Source organism: Cavia porcellus, unplaced genomic scaffold (genome assembly GCF_034190915.1).
Source record: "Cavia porcellus strain 051 isolate PalLab524CR breed Dunkin Hartley unplaced genomic scaffold, mCavPor4.1 scaffold_15, whole genome shotgun sequence".
NCBI lineage: Eukaryota > Metazoa > Chordata > Mammalia > Rodentia > Caviidae > Cavia > Cavia porcellus.
Window position 1 is genome coordinate 45,030,259 of NW_026947498.1, and position 20,115 is coordinate 45,050,373.

The 20,115-nt window shown below is 37.2% G+C and overlaps 1 protein-coding gene across 2 annotated transcripts; it reads left to right on the plus strand.

Moving 5' to 3' along the window:
- The first annotated feature begins 7,936 nt into the window (after positions 1–7,936).
- LOC101787802 (golgin subfamily A member 6-like protein 24) lies at positions 7,937–12,254 on the plus strand. Of its 2 annotated transcripts, none has more exons than XM_063224811.1 (4): positions 7,937–8,108; positions 8,772–8,915; positions 9,820–9,945; positions 11,126–12,254. In XM_063224811.1, the coding sequence occupies exons 1-4, from the start codon at positions 7,980–7,982 to the stop codon at positions 12,077–12,079; spliced, it is 1,353 nt and encodes a 450-aa protein (XP_063080881.1). In that variant the 5' UTR covers positions 7,937–7,979; the 3' UTR covers positions 12,080–12,254. The 2 variants fall into 2 exon arrangements, with proteins under 2 accessions (XP_063080881.1, XP_063080882.1); XM_063224812.1 differs by having other exon boundaries at positions 7,954–8,063.
- Positions 12,255–20,115: the final 7,861 nt, after the last annotated feature.

Here is a 20,115-nt window from a genome sequence, read left to right on the forward strand (position 1 = left end):
TTCTCTCAAGTAGTTTCTAAACCACCTCAGCAGTGTTTCTTACATTGCTTCTAGAAGACTTTATTTCTTTTTCATTTTTCCTGATATGGGGGAATTGAACCAGAGATCTATGAATTAAGCTACATTCCCAACCCTTCTTTTATTTTTTATTTTGAGACAGCATATTGCTAAATCACAAAGCTGCAAAGACTGGGCTCCAACCTGCCATCTTCCTGTTATGGTTATCTGCACCATATCTGAAACGAATTTCTTATTTCTGTAAAGAACAAAGCTCGTCTAGATAAAGCCATATCCTCTGATCTGCATCCTATACATATTCAGTCCTACTCTACTTCAATTTCCCCATTACTTCCTATTTCTCTGCTAGTCCACATAACTTTGTCTGTCAATATTTGAGTTTTGTTTCTGTACATTCTTCTTTGATGTACAACTTTAACCGTTCTGCTTCCACTCTGTCCATGATTAACACTGAACTTTTTGTCCCATTACTTTGCATCTTTCACCCTACCTTGTTTTTCTTGGTCAGAAACATCTGCATCACATAAACACAACATGTAGTTATCACCTTTGAATTTTTTTTCTTAGTCTTAGCTTCAAAAAGCATACACAGAAGGAAGGCCAAAATGACTTTGAAATTCCTTCATCTGTGACATTTGTGGTAACCAGTAACTATGTTTCCCTGAGTTATCTGAGCTGCTCTAGGAAATTAATGGAACTCAAATGAAACATGGAGTCATGATGACTTTAATGTGCAGCTGCTAACCATACCTTTTGGAGACCTGGACCCCAGGTGGCGTTGAAGCTGAGTGAAACCACGGGTTACCCAGCTGCACAACCACTTCCTGGTTGAAGAAACCACATTTTCAGTCCCGGACATCTTCTGGGTTGATAGCAGTGTGAGGGCAGAGGGAAGCATTTTATTCTTACTAAAGTAGGACGCAGCCTGGGATGAACTAACAGGTGCACTTTCATCTCTTGTGTCCCAGAATCTGGATGCTTGCTCTTTCTTAGAGGAGGCCACTTTACATGAAGTGCTTGCCATTCTGACCCCAGGCAAGAAATCTCTGGTGAGGGATGAGCTGTATACTGGCTCATGGGAAAGGATGGCAGCGACTTGAAGTAAACCATTGCAAACTCTGAGGTTGTTGTTGTTTCTGTGGTGTTCAACAGTAAAGAGATGACAAAGCAAGGGGCAAAGACAAGAACAGGAGTCTCCAGTCACAAAAGCATTGTCTAGAACATTTTAGGAGCAATTTATATCTGTTACACTTGGCTAAAAACGATTTTGAAGATTTGAGAAGTTTGGGAAGCTTAGCTTCAGCTACATGGCTGTATGTGTTTGACAAGGATGGAAAGGCCAACTATGAAAGGGAAAATGTAGGCAACATGAAAACATTGCAGAGCAATACCATAGTTTATAATATACTCATAACATATGCACATTTTGTGTTTATAAGTACAAAAGGCAAAGAATCTCAGAAGAACCTAAGCAACTACATCACTGACTGCATTCAACAGAGTTAGGACTATTGTCTCTGCTTCCTGTTTTCTAATTCTGGAAGGAAATTGCCCCATAGGTAGGTTTCAGCTTTAGAAACTGTGCAACTTGGCACCCATCTGGATTTCCACAAAACTGAAATGAGACCCCATCACATTCCAGGTAAAATCAGACAGAGGAAAGTCATCCACTGCTATCTGTGCTTTATTGCTGATGAAGAACAGGCTTGCCAGGTTCTCCAAAAGTGATTTGATGTGTAATAATATCATCTTTGGTAATCACATGAATTTATCTTGAATTACAGGATATGATCACTGGTTTTCGAATATTCATGTACATTTTCCCTGTACTGTTCTCCCACTGGTCCAGGCCAGAAGGGTTCATTTGAGATTTGGGCAGCCTGAGGGAAGATGCTGAGCTATGGGAATGCCTGACATGCCTTTACTACTCAGAGGAATGTCCTTACAGCTTTCTCAACTTTAATAAGTATTAACCCTTGATCTGTTGTGCCTGGGTCAAGGTAACTGTCAACCTAAAGGATGGTGAGTTGACAGAGCTCTATTGTAGCACTGTGCATCTATAGCTTGGGTGTGGCCACACACTACACTGTCACCCCACTGTTTATGGGGTGATTCAATGGTGTGGATTTCTTTTTTTTTTTTTTTTTTTTGTCTTTTTGCTTTTTATTGGTACCAGGGATCAAACTCACAACTGTCTGCTTGCAAGGCAGGCGCTTATGCCACTGAGCTAAATCCCCAGCCCTTGAGCTAAATCCCCAGGCCCTAATGGTCTGGATTTCTTAGCAGTTCCTCAAACTTGAGTCAAGACCTGTGCGAGCACAGCCTTCTCCAGGAACAAATTATATAGGTTCTTTGAAATTTGAAGAACCAAATTCTGGGAACTTCTACATGCTCAGCTTTGTGGAAATTCTTGAAAACTCATTCTTTTGAGCTTTTGATGGAGTCTTCATTATACCGGCGTGAGTATAGACATTATAGGCCATTTGTGATCAATGAAACTTTTAGCCCCTTTCCCCTTCCTGAAGACTTGTGGAGTGAAGTGAAAAATGTCCCAAAAAACTAATCACACAGTGGTTTCCCCTGTGACCAGTCCCATCCTAAAACTACTTAGGGACTATCAGCCACTAATGATCTCATTAGCATATAAAAACAAAAACAGTAATTAAAGAAAAAACACTTATTCTAGAGATTACAAGGACTTTGTGTGTTAAGGAGGAAGGCCAAACACATATTTCACATTATACTAACCACAAACATCCTTCCTGTTCTCTACAGTAGGTCAAGAGATGCTACACTAAGACCACAGGCTGTGTCTGAGTGTTGTCCTACCTAATACTGAATAATCAGAAAAGAAAATTCTTACTCCCTTTGCCCCAGATTTTACTACTTTCCACTTGTAAGCTTTACAGGATAAGGGTACAATCTATAATTATTTTAACGTGACTGTTTTCATATACCACTCACCTTTTCCTTGAATGAAGAAACATATTGGTGAAGGATACTTTTTATACCTTAAGGCTAAGAATTACAGAGTAGACCCATTCAAAACATGATATTCTGCAAACTGTTGTTTTATTTAAAAAGTATGTAGTCTTCAAAGAAAATATAAGGTGAAAATATAAAAGGTAAGAGAAAGTAACGTCTCATCAACATTTTCTTTAAGACAAGAGCAAAGTCTCATATGCTTTGCTGGCTCTTTTTACTCAGTAGTTCCTGACCTCTTCATAGGTACCAGATTTTAGGAATCAATACACTCTCTGAGGTCTCTAAGTTTACACCCCCACAAATGCTCAGAGGTTCTTTCTGTGGCATTTGTTTGTCTACTGATAATCTGATCCTCAAAATAAAACTGAAGAAGGAAGTAATAATTCATTAAAGAAAATTCATTGCTACTAATGCTCATCTTGTAAATCTGATAAAAAAAAACTGATGATGAGTGAATTTATAACATTCAGGCAGATAGATGAACTCAATCTCCTAGTAAGTGTTTTTTAATCACAGTTGCCTATGAATATGTGTTTAATGCATAAAGCCTTAAATTTGGTTGTTATTGTTTTAGAATTGTCACTACCTTAATGTGAAAACATCTATTTAAGTCATCCTAGTAAAGGGAAAATGTATTTTGTTTAGGATTTTTTTACATATAAATGCAGCGACTATGGATTTAAATTTTTTTGTTTCTGTGAAAATATATGTTAATCTAGGTAAAAATTATCTACAGAAAAATTGAGCACACAATTGTTTTTCATATACAAAAATGGTTTTCCTCCCAAAATTTAGCCATCTGAATTGTCTAAAGATTATTCATAAAAACTGAAATCCCATGACTAAAAAGAGGCTACTATTCTTTTAAAGATATATATATATATATTATTCTACTTTATAGAAGTAGCCAAAAATGTATGTACACTTTAGAAAAGAAAAACATATATAAGTATTGTAATACTTTTGTGTATTGGGTACCTTAAGGGCTGTCATAAAAGCTCTTGGAGAAGAAATTGCAAATGCATATATAGCAGTCTCAATGGCCATTTTAATCAAAGGTACCAAAGCAGCAGTTTGCCATTCTAATAAGTGTCTGGAAAATGTCCACCACTTTGAGCACTAGTTGCAATTGTAGAGGTCAAAGGGAACTTGTATTAGTTTCATGGTGTCTCAACAAATTTAGAATTAAAATATTTATGTAAGTTTTTCTTTTCCTGACATGTATACATGTTTTTGGCAGACTCTGTACATAAGAACTACAGTGTATTGCATGGGAGTATAGAATAATATATACTTTATATAATAAATAATATATAATATATATTTGTATATTATATATTGTATATATGTATATATATCTTAGTATTGGACTGTTTCATGATAATCATCCACTATATTTGTAATTAGAGAAAAAGATATCATAAAGTCAGTGAAATGCTTATGAAGGAAAGACTTTGTGTTAATTGTCTATAAAGATATCTGATAACTTCATTTTTAAAATGAAAAAATCATATATGATTTTAAATTTGTGAAAAATATTGAAAATAGAAAAAGGGAAAAAAATCACTTCTAAATGCACAATACTAGCACAACCATTGCTGCTGATGATGTAATTCTTTACTTTTTTTCTACATATTGGTGTAGCTGTTTTTCAAATTAGATAGCATCATTTCTAATTATATCTCACTGCAAGCATATTAATGTTTTCTTTATAGGTTTTTAGTTGTATATGCTTTCCCAGATGGACTAGTACAATTATGAAATGAGATAACCTTTTGCATCACCCAGAAATATCAAAACTTGTATATATCTCTTAGTAAGTAAAGTACGTAGGTTAGAAAATTGTAGACTCGGTCATAGTAACAATAACAATCCTGACTTTATTGGTACTTGTCCCTATTTCTCATGGAGAATTGTAATCTACTTTCTCTAATAATGCAGGGGGCAGGATTTTGGCTAAATTTCACATATACTGTGAGGAAAACCAGTTAATTTTATGCTGTTAGTATTTTAATTCCTCTTTGCTGCTCTACCCTTCCAATGCTGGATTGTTACTCTGTGCTATGCCACGAGTAACAATCTATGCTAGACATTGCAGAGTCTCCAGGATTGCAGCCTCTTGAGGATGCTGCCATGAGGGTCCTGAAATCTTAGACACCAAGGATGCGTGAATGTCTCCTTTTTGTCTCTTTACACAGTTTCTCCAGCATTAGCATCGCTGTCTTAGAGAATGTTCAATGAAATAGCTCTTTAGAAATGTACTTTAAATGTTGTTACTAAAATGTAGTTCTTGGATAGGTAGCATTTAGCAGAATTAATAGAAATGCAGAAGCACAGATTCCACTCAAGAGAAACTAAAATGTTAGGAAATCTTGGGTGATTTGTATGCAAATTATGGCTTGAGAAACAGTTTTAAAACACTTCTCTTTTCCTAAAACTTGCACATAAATTCAATCTGGGATAAGGACTGTGTTAGATCAGGAAGAAAAGTAATAGCCCATTTTATGTGCATCCCTTCCTGTTGATGCCCTTATCTTTGTGACTATTTTAAGCTTTAATGCATGACTCCTTCCTTAGGAAGATCTCCCCCACTTGGCTGCAGCTCCACACTGTGTTTCACGAAGAGACTTCTGAAGACCTGTTCTTTGTAGTTCAGTTCAAACTGAGTTAGTTCAAGAGACCCACCAGATTTGTGGGAAATTTGGTGCTTTACTTGTGAGCACATTCATAACCCCCACTATTTGCTTTCTTTTCTGTTTTTTTTTTTCTTTTGAAACTCCCCAAACCTTAGTCCATTTGGGGGGGGTGTTGTAATTTATTTTAAAGAGAATAAAACCAAGCAAAATTATTTTAAAGAGAATAAAACCAAGCAAAACAAAGCAGAATAAAGCCAATCAAAACAAAACAGTTTAAGTGCCACAGGACTTCAGAACAAGATAATAGAAGATCAACAATGGTTACCATTATGCTTTTCATTGTCTTCAAAATAGCTACCCATACCTTCAGACATAGTAAAAATCAAACAAAACAGAGAAGAATAGAACCAATAAAAACAAAACAATGAACACAATAAAGGACTTCAAAACAAAATAATAATTAAATCCAAAATGACTACTACAATATATCATTTTATTTTTGAAGTAGCTGCCCAAGTCATTAGACATAATAAAATCAAACAAGACAAAACAGAATAAAACTCAACCCAACCAAACAATGAAAATGACAGAGGACTTCAAAACAAGATAATAGGGAATTAACCATGGCTACCACCTTCAGAAGGAGATCCCTCACAGATGCTACGTGGTGTATTATCCTCTGAACAGATGATCAGACTACCAGCTTGAGGCCTGCAAAGGCAGTGAAAGCCCTGCAAGCATTAAGTTTATTTTCTTCAATAGCCTGTGTTTCTCTGGATCAGGGGTCACTTGGATGGGGGGAGGGGGACTTTGGCTCTTCTTGTCTCTCAACCCATGTGCTGGAAGCAGCTGGCATCTGTTTCTCCTCCCAGTGGCCTACACTTGGTGCTGACTCACAGGGCTGGTTTGGCTTCTTGTTGGCCTCTTGTTCTCCTCCCCTACAGTCTGAAAATGGTGCCAACTCATGGGAAAGGACTGGTGTCTGGTTTTCCCACAGAAGCCCATTCATGGTGCCAACTTGCAGGGAGGCCTTCCTAAATCTAGTCTTGAAAACTCTTATTTTACGGCCTATAGTTTAGACACTTAGCAGTTAGACCTCAAAATAGCGAGTGAACATTGGCCAAATCCGCAAAAGCCTCTTCCTCCCCCTTAAACTATAGAAAGGGAAACAAATGGGTTTATCTCAAGGCACCAAACTGCCTGATCCTCATATTCTGCGTGTCATTTAACCAGATGTGTAAGATGGTATTGTAACATTCCAAAGCAATGACAGTGCTGCCAAAGGTGGCATCCATAGGAACCCCCTGACCTTGTGAACTCATACAGGGGTGTATATCAGAAGGGAACCAAGGAATTAAGGTCAGCTAGCTAACAGCCCATAGTTTCAGTGGCCAAAGATGCCTCTGACTGCTGTAGTTTTGAAATAAACTTCATTTGTTTCTGAAATCCTGGTGTCCTGTGGGTAACATTTTTGAGCATGCCATGACGTACAATCAAAATACATTTTTATTTAATTGGCAGTGATTCAGTTCACATTATCCACAAGCATCCTAACATGGAATACAAGTAAAACCATCCCTACTGTCTAAGGAGGCAAATGAAAGGCATATGTGGGACATATAGGAACCTCTGGGAAAGGGTTTGAGGAAGGAGCCCAAATCTCAGCTGGGACAGATTGGCTGGAATCAAGGGAAAGCACACCTTCTCTTGCATTTGCAGTTCCCAGGGCCAGTCGCCAGGTGAAATGCCTTCCTCATCTCCAATTCTTCACCTTCATCCCACCTTTCCTTCCAAGGCCAATTTAAAGTGCCAATTTATCAATGCAATTTGCCTTAATTCCCTCAGCTACTATGATTTTGGTAATTTAAAATCTTTCCTACTTCCTTAAGATGCTTTGTGTGTACTGGGGTCTCAAAAGAGAGAGGAGGTCTCTCATAGAGTGTACTTCAGCCAGTTTTCTTAAGTTCACCACAGAGTCTAACATGCTGTGCCATAATTTTTTAAGAAAGGGGAAAACTACAGTCAATACTGTGTATCCACTGTCTTAATGCTTTACTATTTAGTAATCTATTTCAGATTTTTCAGATCATCACTGGAGAGAACATGAGCAGGAACACTGAATATTGTTCTGAACTGTTAGCAAGATCAAACCCTAGTCCTTTTATCTAGAATCCTTTTCAGCTGTAGAGTTGATTTTCTAATGCAGAAACAATGTCATCTTCTATAGCTTAGTACTTGTTAATCTCAGGTGGGTGGGATTTCATCTCTTTATAAAAAAGGGACTGGTGATACTACTATTAGTCTTTAAGAAATTCTCTACGTAAGTGGGTAGCAGATATCATGGCTGCCTCTCCTAAAGATGAGATGGAATATGACGAGGACCTGGGACCCATTTCTGAAGAATGTACAACTGCTATTAACAATGTAATACCTTACCAGATGTTTGTCAGTGATGTGTACTTATTCATGGTTAGTATGAATTCTGGAGTAAATTTGAGGGGTTATTTACCTCTGATGAATGTGTTGTTGTATTTACTGTCTCCTTAGCAATGGTTATGGCTGCCTCTGAGGTCTGCTTCTAAGTACAACAGCAATTCATTAGCTAGGGTATTGTCAGTCTGTGGCAAAATGATTTAGAATTGTGATGGCATATTATAAACTACAGTAAATAGAATTACATTTCTCTAGTGAATTCCAAAAATTATATGGCAATCAAACAGTAGTGGCAAGCAGAATTTATAAAACTACACCTATAGGCCATATTATATAGAAAGCAGATGTGTGAGGTTTACTGAAATACATTGGCTTTTAAGTTTTATTTAATTTAGAATGTGCTTGTCTCATGGATCTATATAATAAAGTGCTAGCACATATATTAACAAATATGACTTTCAAGAAGGTCACAATATGCAAACATTAGACACTGGAATGTTAGAATCTGGATGGCTGCTCTTTAAGGTAATCTACAGTCAAGAAGACAGCCAAAGTCTTTTAGTTGTCAAGGGACAAAAAGAATTCCCAGAATGACAAGGTCTCTCATGGAGTGAGATAGCAAAGAAAACTGATGTGAGATTTCTATGTCAAAAATAAACCTCTCTCACTCTATTTTTCTGTCACTCTCACCTATCTCAGGCCTGCTCTTACAATGAAGAGGAGGAAATACCTAATTTTGTTGTGTTCTTTGAGGACCAGGCTGAAGTAAGGAGGTACCAAGCAAAACGATTCCTAAGATATCTAAGAAACCGGAAGAGTCTTATCTGCCTTCCAGTTATTCAGGTGACTATAATGTGATCTATGGGCCTTTGCCAAACCTAGAAAATAATCAGTGTCTACCTAGTTTGTGAGGAAAGTCATGGTCATACATGCATTCCTTAGCAACAGCACTTAAGCACAAGCATGGGTCAAATATCTTTCTAGGTAAAGTTTAGCCACTAAAATACATACTTCCCTTTTCTCAATGGGATACAGACTTGTATTGATCAGCAGAATCACTACTTGGGGATCATGAGGAATGCAAATTCATGGGTATCACTCCAGGCTTAAAGGATGAGATCCTCTGTGGGTGGGGCCCAGGTAGCTGGGACTCTGGGTGAGGTTAATGTTTCGTGCAGCTTGAGAAGCACGATTCACATAATTTCTTCTCAGAGCTTTCAGCACCCATTTCAAATCACTGACTTAGTCCAGGTATAAGTTCTAGTACTTAATAAACCTCTCACTTCAATGTCCTGAAAAAAACTTCATGACTGGGCCGATACTCTGAAGAATCAATCTGAATCTCAGCAGGGAAAATTAAGTCCAGAACACCCCTCCATATAGTTTGAGAGCTCTACTTTTATCAGAAATTATACTTGCTAATAACAGAATTAAACCACCACAGAACCTCAAAAGCAACTAATATATAATTATTAAAATGTAATAATATAATAATATATTTCTAAGGTGCCTTTGCTTTGTAGTACTTAATCACCTGTGGATCTTTAAAAATCTTGATACTCAGGTCACAGGCTATCTAAAGTAGTTCAGAGTCTGCAATTGAGCCTGACATCAGTATTTAAGATTCCTAGCTAATTGTTAAGTACTGCAAAGTTTGAAAACCATTGGGCTGAGGAGACCTACTCACATCCTAATAGAAGCAGAATGTAACAACATAGAAATTGAATTTTCTTGTCCTCTCCAATAGATGCCTGATGTAGATCAATGGGAAAACGATGAACAAGCCCTTAAATCTGCTCTGAAGGTAGAAATTGAATTCACAAAGATCCTGGAAGACCTGCAGACTGCGGCTTCTGAGGCTGTAGATACCCATGTAAGTGGTTACCTTGGTTTGACAAGCAGGTTCATTTCTGACTTTTGAATTGTAACTTGCTCCTGGGAAATGGGTCCTGATTGGTAAATTATCCAATATGAGCCTATTTTTCTCAGTATGGGAGACATTTCTAAGTCTTTCCTAACAAACTAGGTAGACACTGATTATTTTCTAGGTTTGGCAAAGGCCCATAGATCACATTATAGTCACCTGAGTAACGGGAAGGCAGATAATACTAAAGTATGGGAACATTTCTAAGAATGGATTTGGGTAGAGAGTGAAGTACTAGAGATCTTGGTAAGGAAAAATGTACCTCAATGCAGGATAGGAAAATCTTCCCAGGAGTAATGTGTCCTGAAAGATTGAATGAAATAGTTCTATTGCAGAGCTGGAAATCTCCTTGGCCAGAAATGTTTAAGCACAATGTGCACCAGAATCATTTGAAGAGCTTGCTACAACAAACTACTAGGATCTGCCTTCAGAAGTTTGATGCAGTTGATTTTGTACAGGAACCAAGATTTGCAATTTTATAAGGTCCAATGTAACGATGCTACTACTTGGAGCCACAGTTTGAGATCCATGGTCCTACACTATGACAGCAAAACTGGGTGTTAATGGTCACCTACTCTACTACAGACTGCTGTGCAGTCTTCCTGGTTATTGGTGAACATTCAAGCTGAAAGCGCTAAGAAGTCAAAGTGAAGAAATCACCCTGCTGGAAAAGTTCTCAACCCAGTTAGTCATCAGGGAGCTCTGAAATGATACACAGGTCTAGGCTTTAGGCCAGATCACTCGTACCTAAATCTTTGAAAATAATATATGGCAACTCCGCCAAAAACAAACAAACAAGTCCAAAATACTGAAACAATTTTTAAGCAATTGTAGTGACAGCTTGCTTCTCGAAGTAAACAATGCTTTTGATGAAATACCCTAACATTCACTTGAAAGTGAATGCTTGTGTTCCCCGACAGGTCTTGAGTTCTTGCAACTCAATATGGATATGAATCCCCTCGTTCTGTTTTAAATGCAGATGGTGATTTAGTAGGGGTAGAACTAGAGCTTCTGTAATCTCTGTGACATGTTCTCAGGACTGCTAGTTATTGGGCTGTAGTGTGGACAATCTGTCTCTCCTTAAAGACTTGGTCCTCAATGTGAATCTTTTCCTATTTTATTTTTGTAGCTCTTAACATTTGTGGAAGGCTACCTGACTAGACAGCAAAGGAACATAACTTATCTGCAACGTGAAATCACTTATCAGAAGCAATTAGAAGAGATGAGGGAGCAGGAGAGGCAGGAGCAGGAGAGGCAGGAGCAGGAGAGGCAGGAGCAGGAGAGGCAGGAGCAGGAGAGGCAGGAGCAGGAGAGGCAGGAGCAGGAGAGGCAGGAGCAGGAGAGGCAGGAGCAGGAGAGGAAGGAGCAGGCGCAGGAGAGGAAGGAGCAGAAGCAGGCGCAGGAGATGCAGGAGGTGGAGGAGCAGAAGCAGGCGCAGGAGATGCAGGAGGTGGAGGAGCAGAAGCAGGAGCAGGAGATGCAGGAGGTGGAGGAGCAGGAGCAGGAGCAGGAGATGCAGGAGGTGGAGGAGCAGGAGCAGGAGCAGGAGATGCAGGAGGTGGAGGAGCAGGAGCAGGAGCAGGAGGTGCAGGAGATGGAGGAGCAGAAGCAGGAGCAGGAGCAGGAGGTGCAGGAGATGGAGGAGCAGAAGCAGGAGCAGGAGGTGCAGGAGATGGAGGAGCAGAAGCAGGAGCAGGAGCAGGAGGTGCAGGAGATGGAGGAGCAGAAGCAGGAGCAGGAGCAGGAGGTGCAGGAGATGGAGGAGCAGAAGCAGGAGCAGGAGCAGGAGGTGCAGGAGATGGAGGAGCAGAAGCAGGAGCAGGAGCAGGAGGTGCAGGAGATGGAGGAGCAGAAGCAGGAGCAGGAGATGGAGGAGCAGGAGATGAAGGAGCAGAAGCAGGAGCAGGAGATGGAGGAGCAGGAGATGAAGGAGGAGGGGATGAAGCAGCAGGAGCAACAGGAGCAGGAACGGGAAATGAAGGAGCTGGAGCAGGAGCAGCAAGAGCAGAAGATGCAGGAGCAGGAGCAGGAGAGGAAGGAGCAGCAGGAAAGCTCTGGAAAGCCTGCTGGGGCTCTGGCATGAGCATCGCTGAAGAGACTTAACTTCCGAGGGCAGCATTAGACATGTTCCCATTGAAACTGGTATCAACATTGCATATTTAAAAAGCAATCATTTCCACCTGCCCCCAAACTGTTTTCTTTTCTACTTTCCTAACGTTCACTGCTGTGTGTGAAAATAAAGCTGTTTTGCATGATAACTATCTGTAGTGTTTATTGAACATGTATTTCCACTAGTACCAGGTTGGCGAAAGCTTCCTGAAGGAAAGTAGGTGGCACACTTAAAAAAAAAAATCTCCTACCTTTTTCTGTCTCTCAAAATAGATAGCAATTAATATTTTCTAAGTTTAACTAGCAGAAGTAACAATAATACAAATTAATTTGTGAAATCTTAAATTACAATGTGCTTGTTTGTGTATGTTTTTAGTTTACAAAGTATTGTTTGCTCCAATGAAATATAAAGCAAAATTAGAAAGTAGTGTTCTCGGCGTAGAAACAGTGACCTCCACCTGCAGGACGTAAAGTAAGTGTGCAGCTGTGTCCCAGGTGCCCTTCTACAGCTCCAGGTGGACGGAGACAAGATTACACAGAGAAATGCAGCTTGGTATGAGGGCCCCCTCCTGCCTCTACTGTGAGCCAGTTAACAAGCTTGAGTCATTACTTCACAGGAACCAATGAGCTTGCAAGCTCTTGTTAAACTTTTAAGAGCAAAATGTGGCAAGCAGGATCAGCAAAGAAATGAGAGCACTGCAGGAGTGTGTCCTCGCTCCAAACCTTACTAGCTCTGTGGCCTCGAATGAGGTTTTGCTTCTAAATTGCCTCTGTTTATCAATCTATAAAATGAGGCTACTAGAACTTCAGAAGTAACCATAAAATTCAATAATTTAATACATATTTTCATTGGCTATTATTCACACTTGTTTTTAGTAATAATGCAAATTAAAATTGAAGCAAAAACTTAGAAAAAAAGGCTTTAATTAAAAAGCAGGAGAAAATGGTAAAGGACTTTATTTTCAGCTGGCAAAGATCAGGCTTCCCTTAACACAGGAGAAATAGGAACTCCAGCCTGAGCCGCTGGAAGGGCCACACTCTGATGAGGAGGATCACACTGGCCTCGGAATACACAGAAGTGGCCAGTTTTCTGTGTAGCTGGTGGGCTGGGCTCTGGTTGATCATTACCTCAGTCCTGGTTTCCAAGCTCTGCAATCTAGATGGCTCAGGGGATGGTTTTGTTTTCTACAAAATGATTGTGTATTTGTAGGGACTCCAAATTGCATGAGGTTCTGCTTTTCCTGGAATCCAGGTGATCATGGGTTTAGGTACAAAGGCAAGAGGCTTCTGGGCATAGTTAGCTCCTCCATGTTTTGGTGTTCTCAGTCTGGAAGGGGGATGGATGAGATTGTGTAATTCCAAGGTTTATCAACTTTGTTTCACCAACTTTTAGAGAATTCCTAAATGATTAACATAATCATAGGCAGAACTGAGAAGGGATTTGATCCAAAGTTTTACTTTAACAAAAAATACAAAATGAAAGTCACGGTTCATTCTGCTTGTAGTTACCTATTGTGCCCAAGGGAAGAGTCATGTTTTTTTTAACACAAACATCTTTGAAGTAATTTACTATTCCAGAAGAAAACAAAAATTATGCTTTTAATGATTAACAGGGTATGGGTTGAGGAGTCTGCTCATTCCTCAATCTTAAACTAGTTTGTCTAGAACAGTGTCTGCCCATATTATTGGTTATTAGTTTATAGAATAGCGCTACTTCTTAAACCAGAGGAAAGTCAATACATAAGAGATACTTCCAGTAAGAAAACAGTCCACTGACATTAAGATATAATCTTAAAATGCTTATTATTATCTTTAGAAAGAAAGAAAATCTTGCTTTGAAATAAAAACAAGAATGAGCCTACTAGGCATCTTGAAAAAAACTGAAGTTAACAAATGGGCTGAATATTCAAGTATATATAGCAAATCCAATGGGCTAGAAGTAATATCAGAAATTCTTAGCCAAAGAAATTTATTGTACTTAAAGATTAAAAATGAAGTTCCAGCAAAATAAGTTACTTCCCGCACTGTGAATGTAAAAGCTTTCCATAAATGTCATAAATGTCATCACTTACAAAAAAAAAAAAAAACACAGAAAAGTGACACATTAGTATTAGTGTTCTCTTTCATATCAGCTTTCTCCTCAAAACTTGGTATAGAAAAGCATTTTCAAAATACTGAAGGCTAAAAATTGTTAACAGACAGCCAAATAAACCTATTCATATACAAAGATTAAAAGAGTTGACTGAAGATTGCAACATACACAAGAAATTCAGTACAAATAATACCAATTGTTTTTACAAGTCCAGGGTGGCCTACTGAGATGCAATACTTCCCATTTTTGTAATTCTAGTGGGTAATGGTGTGTCCCCAGGCAATAGTCAACTAGGTCTTGGACTTCAACTCCTTATTTATACTTTCTACAATGAATCACCCTTCCTGCGAATCACTGTCACCATGGGCTTGTTACCCTGAAACTGCTACTAATTTACAAAGCACACTGGAAAAAATGTCCCATTTTTTACTCATTAATAGTTTATATGAACTTCATACTAATAATATTATAAGCATTTATGTTAAAATGAGTAGTTGTACAATATTGCTTTATCCTCACTATTACTTAGTATTTTTCTGGAAGTTTCTAGGCAGAATTTTTCAACTATAATACTGTTGACATTCTGAGTCAAATGATGCTATTGTGAGGAGCTGTGCTGTGTGCTGTACAACATTTTGGCCATATCTCTTTCCTTTGCCTAGTAGGTGACAGTACCTCACCCAGTTGGGATGAACAAACCATCTCTCCAGTTGTCAAATGTCTCTTAAAGGCAAAAGGGAATGCTTGCAAACTATCTTGGAGAATGTAAATTAGTAGAGCCTTTATGGAAGTGCCTCCAAACAACCAGAAATAGAACTGCATATGATCCAGCAATTTCACTAGTAGATATACAACTCAAGGGAAATAAAATCAGTATGTCAGCAACAACAACAACAAACAACTGTGCTCCCTTGTTCCCTGACACACTTCTTACAATAGCCAAAAATATAAACAGCCTAACTCTTCATCAGATAATGAATGAGTAAAGATAAATGTGGTGTGTACACACACTGAAATACTGTTCAGTCATAAAAATGAATGAAATTTTATCCTTTGGGACAATATGGAAGGAACCAGAGATCATAGTAAAATAATCTAGGCACAGAAAGTCAAGTGCTGCATAATCCCACTCATGTGTAGATTCAAAAAACATTTGCTATTGTAGAAGTTGAGTTTAGAGCAGTGATTAACAGTGGCTAGAGAGAGTAAGCATGGGAGGGTTGGGGAAATATTGATCAATAGCTATTAAATTACAGTTAGATAGGAACAAGAAATTCTAATGTGTTATGACACTGTAAGTTGACTATGGATGGTACAAATGTATTATATAGTTCAAAAAGCAAAAATAAGACTGTTACTGTTTTCACCATAAAAAGATGCTAAAAAGATATATTTAACCTGATTTAAATATCATACAATATATACATATATATGACACACCATTGATATATACTATATTAATTTTATGTGTGAGTTTAAAATCAATTTTAAAAATTTGCATTTTACATGACTGCTTAAAATGCCATGGCATATGTTTAAAGTAAATGATTTTATCGTAAGAAAATTAGTTCGGAATGTATGTAAGTTAAATAAGTCAAAAACATTTCCTGAAAGAAGTAAAAGCTTTGTATAGCACAAAGAGAAGACAAAGGCTAAATATTGTGAAGATTATGATAATTCCAAATCAAAGAATAGAACTAAAACAACTTAAGTCATAATCTCAACAAGGTTTTGAGTGTTTTAGATATTTAGTACTACCTAAAAGAGTTAATATATTTCAGTTCTGGAAAAAGACATAGGTGCACACATAATAAAATATTTAACATTAATAGACACTGAGAAAATCAAACCAAAACTATAAACATATACCTCTATATACTCGCCAGAACAGCTAAAATGACTGCCAATATTTTATGGTAGCAAACTTCTGAAACAGTTCAGCCAATTACACATTGTTAGAATACAAAATGGTACAAGTATTTTGGAAGAAGGTATGGGATTTTCTTATAAATCTAAACATATACCTTCCTTATGAAAGATGAGTCCTTTCCAATATGAAAAGTGATAGCAGGTATTCATAAAATGATTTGCACAAGAGTATTCACAATAGTTTTATAACACACGTAAATAAATAAATAAAACCAGCCCATGTTCATCAACAGGAGAATGAATACACAAATTGTCATAGATGTATATAGTAGAGGACTCTACTCAGTTCAGAAAAAGCAAACTACAGATATGTACAATGGAAGAATATGAAAAGTGCAGAGTGAAAGAATCTTACAAAATTCAGTGAATGTTATATAGTTTCATTTACGTGAAATTCTAGTAATACAAAATTATCCTATAATATCAAAACGATAGTTATTTTGAGGATCCAAAGACTTTGAGTAGGGTTATGGGTGGATATTGTGAAGTGATAGTAAAGTATATCTCAATATAAGTCAAGTTACATACACTGACCATAACTCACTGAATGTACACATACTATTCTTTTTATCTTCTATAGATTTATGCCAATAAAAAACTATACACAATATTGAACTGAAATATTTGAGGATAAGTATTTGAGAAATAAATGATCTGATGGATTGATGAGTGATACAGCTAATCTAGTAATCACTATAATTAGTCGTGAAAGTATCAAATACCTCCACCCGTGGCTAGTATCAAATGACTGTATCAGTTATAACTTAGTCCTCATATTAGTCTGCTCATTGTACTGATAAGATATATAACTTCTCAACTTCACTAGTAATTAAGAAAAAAAATCAAACCACAATGAGATACCATCTCATATCCTTGAATGGTATTTATCAAAAAGACAAAAAATAAATGTTGACAAGAATGCAAACAGAGAAAGAGGAATCCTTATACACTGTAGGTAACAATGAAAATTAATATGGTAATATTGAAAAACAGTAAGAGTTCCTGAAAATACTGAAAATAGAACTACTTTATGGTTTTGTTATATACTACTAGGTATATAACAAAGGAAATTAATCACTCAATGAAAACGTGCATGTTCACATTTAATATTACACTGTTTAAAATAGCCATGGACTCAACTGAGGTTTCCATGAATGGATGAACATGTTATATACATGTAGACACATACACAGTGAATTACTGTTCAGCCATAAAAATGACAACATGAATGAAGTGAGGGATATTACATTATATGAAATAAACTAGACACAGAAAACAAATAACGCATGTTCTCATTCAAATGCAAAGCTAAAAATATCAATCACATAGTAGTAAAGAATAAAATAGAGGTCACTAATAGTTCAGAAGAAAAAGAGGAAAGAAGACAGAGACTGGATAATGGGTACTAAAATACAGTGAGAGGGAAAGGGGTTCTACTGATCTACACCAGTAAGATAACTGTAGTCTGCAAAATGTAAGAACATTTTAAAGTAACTAGCAGAGGGGAGTTAGAAGGCTTTTATGACATAAAAATGATATGATTTGAGAAGACCAAAAAGTTAACTACCCTGATTTGACATTACACATTGTATTCTTATATCAAATTACAATATAGTACCCATGAATCAATACAAATATATGTAAATTAAAAATAAAATTTGAGTTTAGAATGTAACTTTTCAAAAAGATACCTGATTACAGTATGCCCTTTATTTTCTGATAATATCCAATCTTGAGAGAAGTTCTACTTCCTTAAAACCTCCCCATATTCACCCAGTAAAAGACCAAACACTTTAAAAAGTATTTCTAATAACCTATCACAGTGCCTGCAGTTCCCCCATGGTAAGCGTTCTTCCTTTCTGAATAAACAATAGGCCATATTTACTCAATTGTAATTGTTACCTGATGGTCTTTGGTTAAAGGACATTGACAGCAGATACTAAAGAAATAAAATTCAAGGAAAAAAATTTTTTTAAAAAATGTATACAACTTAGAAGTAGTTGCTTAAAAACACACAATAAAAAATTTTTAACTGACTGTAAGAAAAAGTAAAGTCAAATATGAACAAAGAAAAAGAGACACAACTACAGATATAGTGATTTATTAAAGTATCTTTAGATGGAATTATAAACAATGTTATCACCATTAACATGTTCAAATGATGGCAATAAACAGCACAAATGTGATTTTAAGGAAAGTAGCAGTGAATAAAATGAAACTACACTGCTAAATAAAATATATCTTAAGATGAGACATTTTATCAATACTATAATAATGTTATATGAATTTTAGAGAAAACACATAAATTTGACCATCAATTCTAGGAAATTACCCTAAAAGGATACTTATCAATGACTAGTATTACATGTGACAAAATCTTAGAAATATTCTCAGTAAAGTCTGGAACAAGACAGGGTGCCTGCTATTACTGCTTGGTTCACTTTGTCTCTCACCAATATAATAAAGTTAAAACAAAGTTTCTGGCAGGGTTGTAATAGCCGCAAAGACCCCAAAATTGCTCCTTCCCCCAAACACACACATGAAAAATTATTCAAGTAAAAAAAGAAACAATAAAGACAAAAATGTATCTTCTATGAAATAAAGAGAGAAAACAATCTTCTGAGAACTGCAATGACAGATCCACCAAAAACAACAGTTATGATCAGAACGGGGACAGGGAGCCCCAAGAGTGGCAGCACACAGTAAAGACCACAGAGGAAGTTTGGCACAGACTTGATAAAGGTGTAAATGCTCACCCTTCAATGCACGTATCTCTGTAACTATTGTGTTTTTACTGTACATTTACTGTATGTGAACATTCTTTTGTCTATTCTAGTGACCTTTAGTCTGGAACTCCTAATGTAATACTTCTAATTTTCACTTAAAATTTTACCCTTTTACTCAGAATATTTTATCTTTGATATGATCTATAAATTCCTTAAGAGATAAATGAAATACTATTTATACTTATCAGGAAGACAAATATACAGATTTTGTCATAGTACACTATTTTTATTATACATGCCCTGTACAAATTTTATAGAATAAAGAACAAATAGCTAAAGGTTGATGTCCTGTATTAGTCTTCTTGGGTTGGTAAAATATAATATCATAAATTATGAGGCTTAAACAATAGAAGCTTATTTTTTTAGTTCAAGAGGCTAGAAATCCAGGATAAAGGTGTGAGTAGAGCTGGTCTCTCCTGAGACTCCTGTCCTTGTTCATAGATGGCTACTTTATCATTATGTCCACACAGAGGCTCTTCTCTATACACATTTATGTGTCTGGAGTTTCTCTTTCTATCCCAAATATCCTCTTTTTATAGGGACTCAAGTAAGATTGTATTAGAGCTCACCCTAAAGAGCTCATTTGTAACTTAATTACCCCTTTAAAGACCCCATTTCCACATACTGTTACATGCTGAGATACTGGCGAATTGGAACTTCTACACAGAAAGTTAGGAAGACCTAATTCAACCTATAGCAAATTATGACATATTGAATAAAACTGGGTAGAGAAAGCTAGCAGTAAAAGAGAGGAGGAAGGACTTCCGGGAGAACATGGCGGACAGATAGCAGCAGCTACGGAGGCTCTCTGAAAGAACCAGCTTAGAATTCAGGAATGATGTGGAGTAAGGAATCATAAACAAGTGGAGATATGCCCTGGTGACCCAAGAATGAACTGGGCTGAGAGAAACCAACTTGGAATGCAATCCTGGTGCTATAACAGGAACAGAAAAGCCTCAGTGTGGAAGCTGGAGCCCGCGGCATTGGAAGCCGCGATTTGGGTTTCCCGCCACGCGGTGGCTGTGTCTACATCGGCTCAGCAGGGAGAGAGACATGCGGAAGCTCTGAGAACGGGAATTCGCGAACGGAGTTGAAAACAGGACAGGCGGGGAGCTGTGCATTGACTTGCGGTAAGGTGAGTGAGAGAAACTGACACTCTTCCACAGTTTAGGAGACTCCAACAGAGGATATTATGGGACTGGG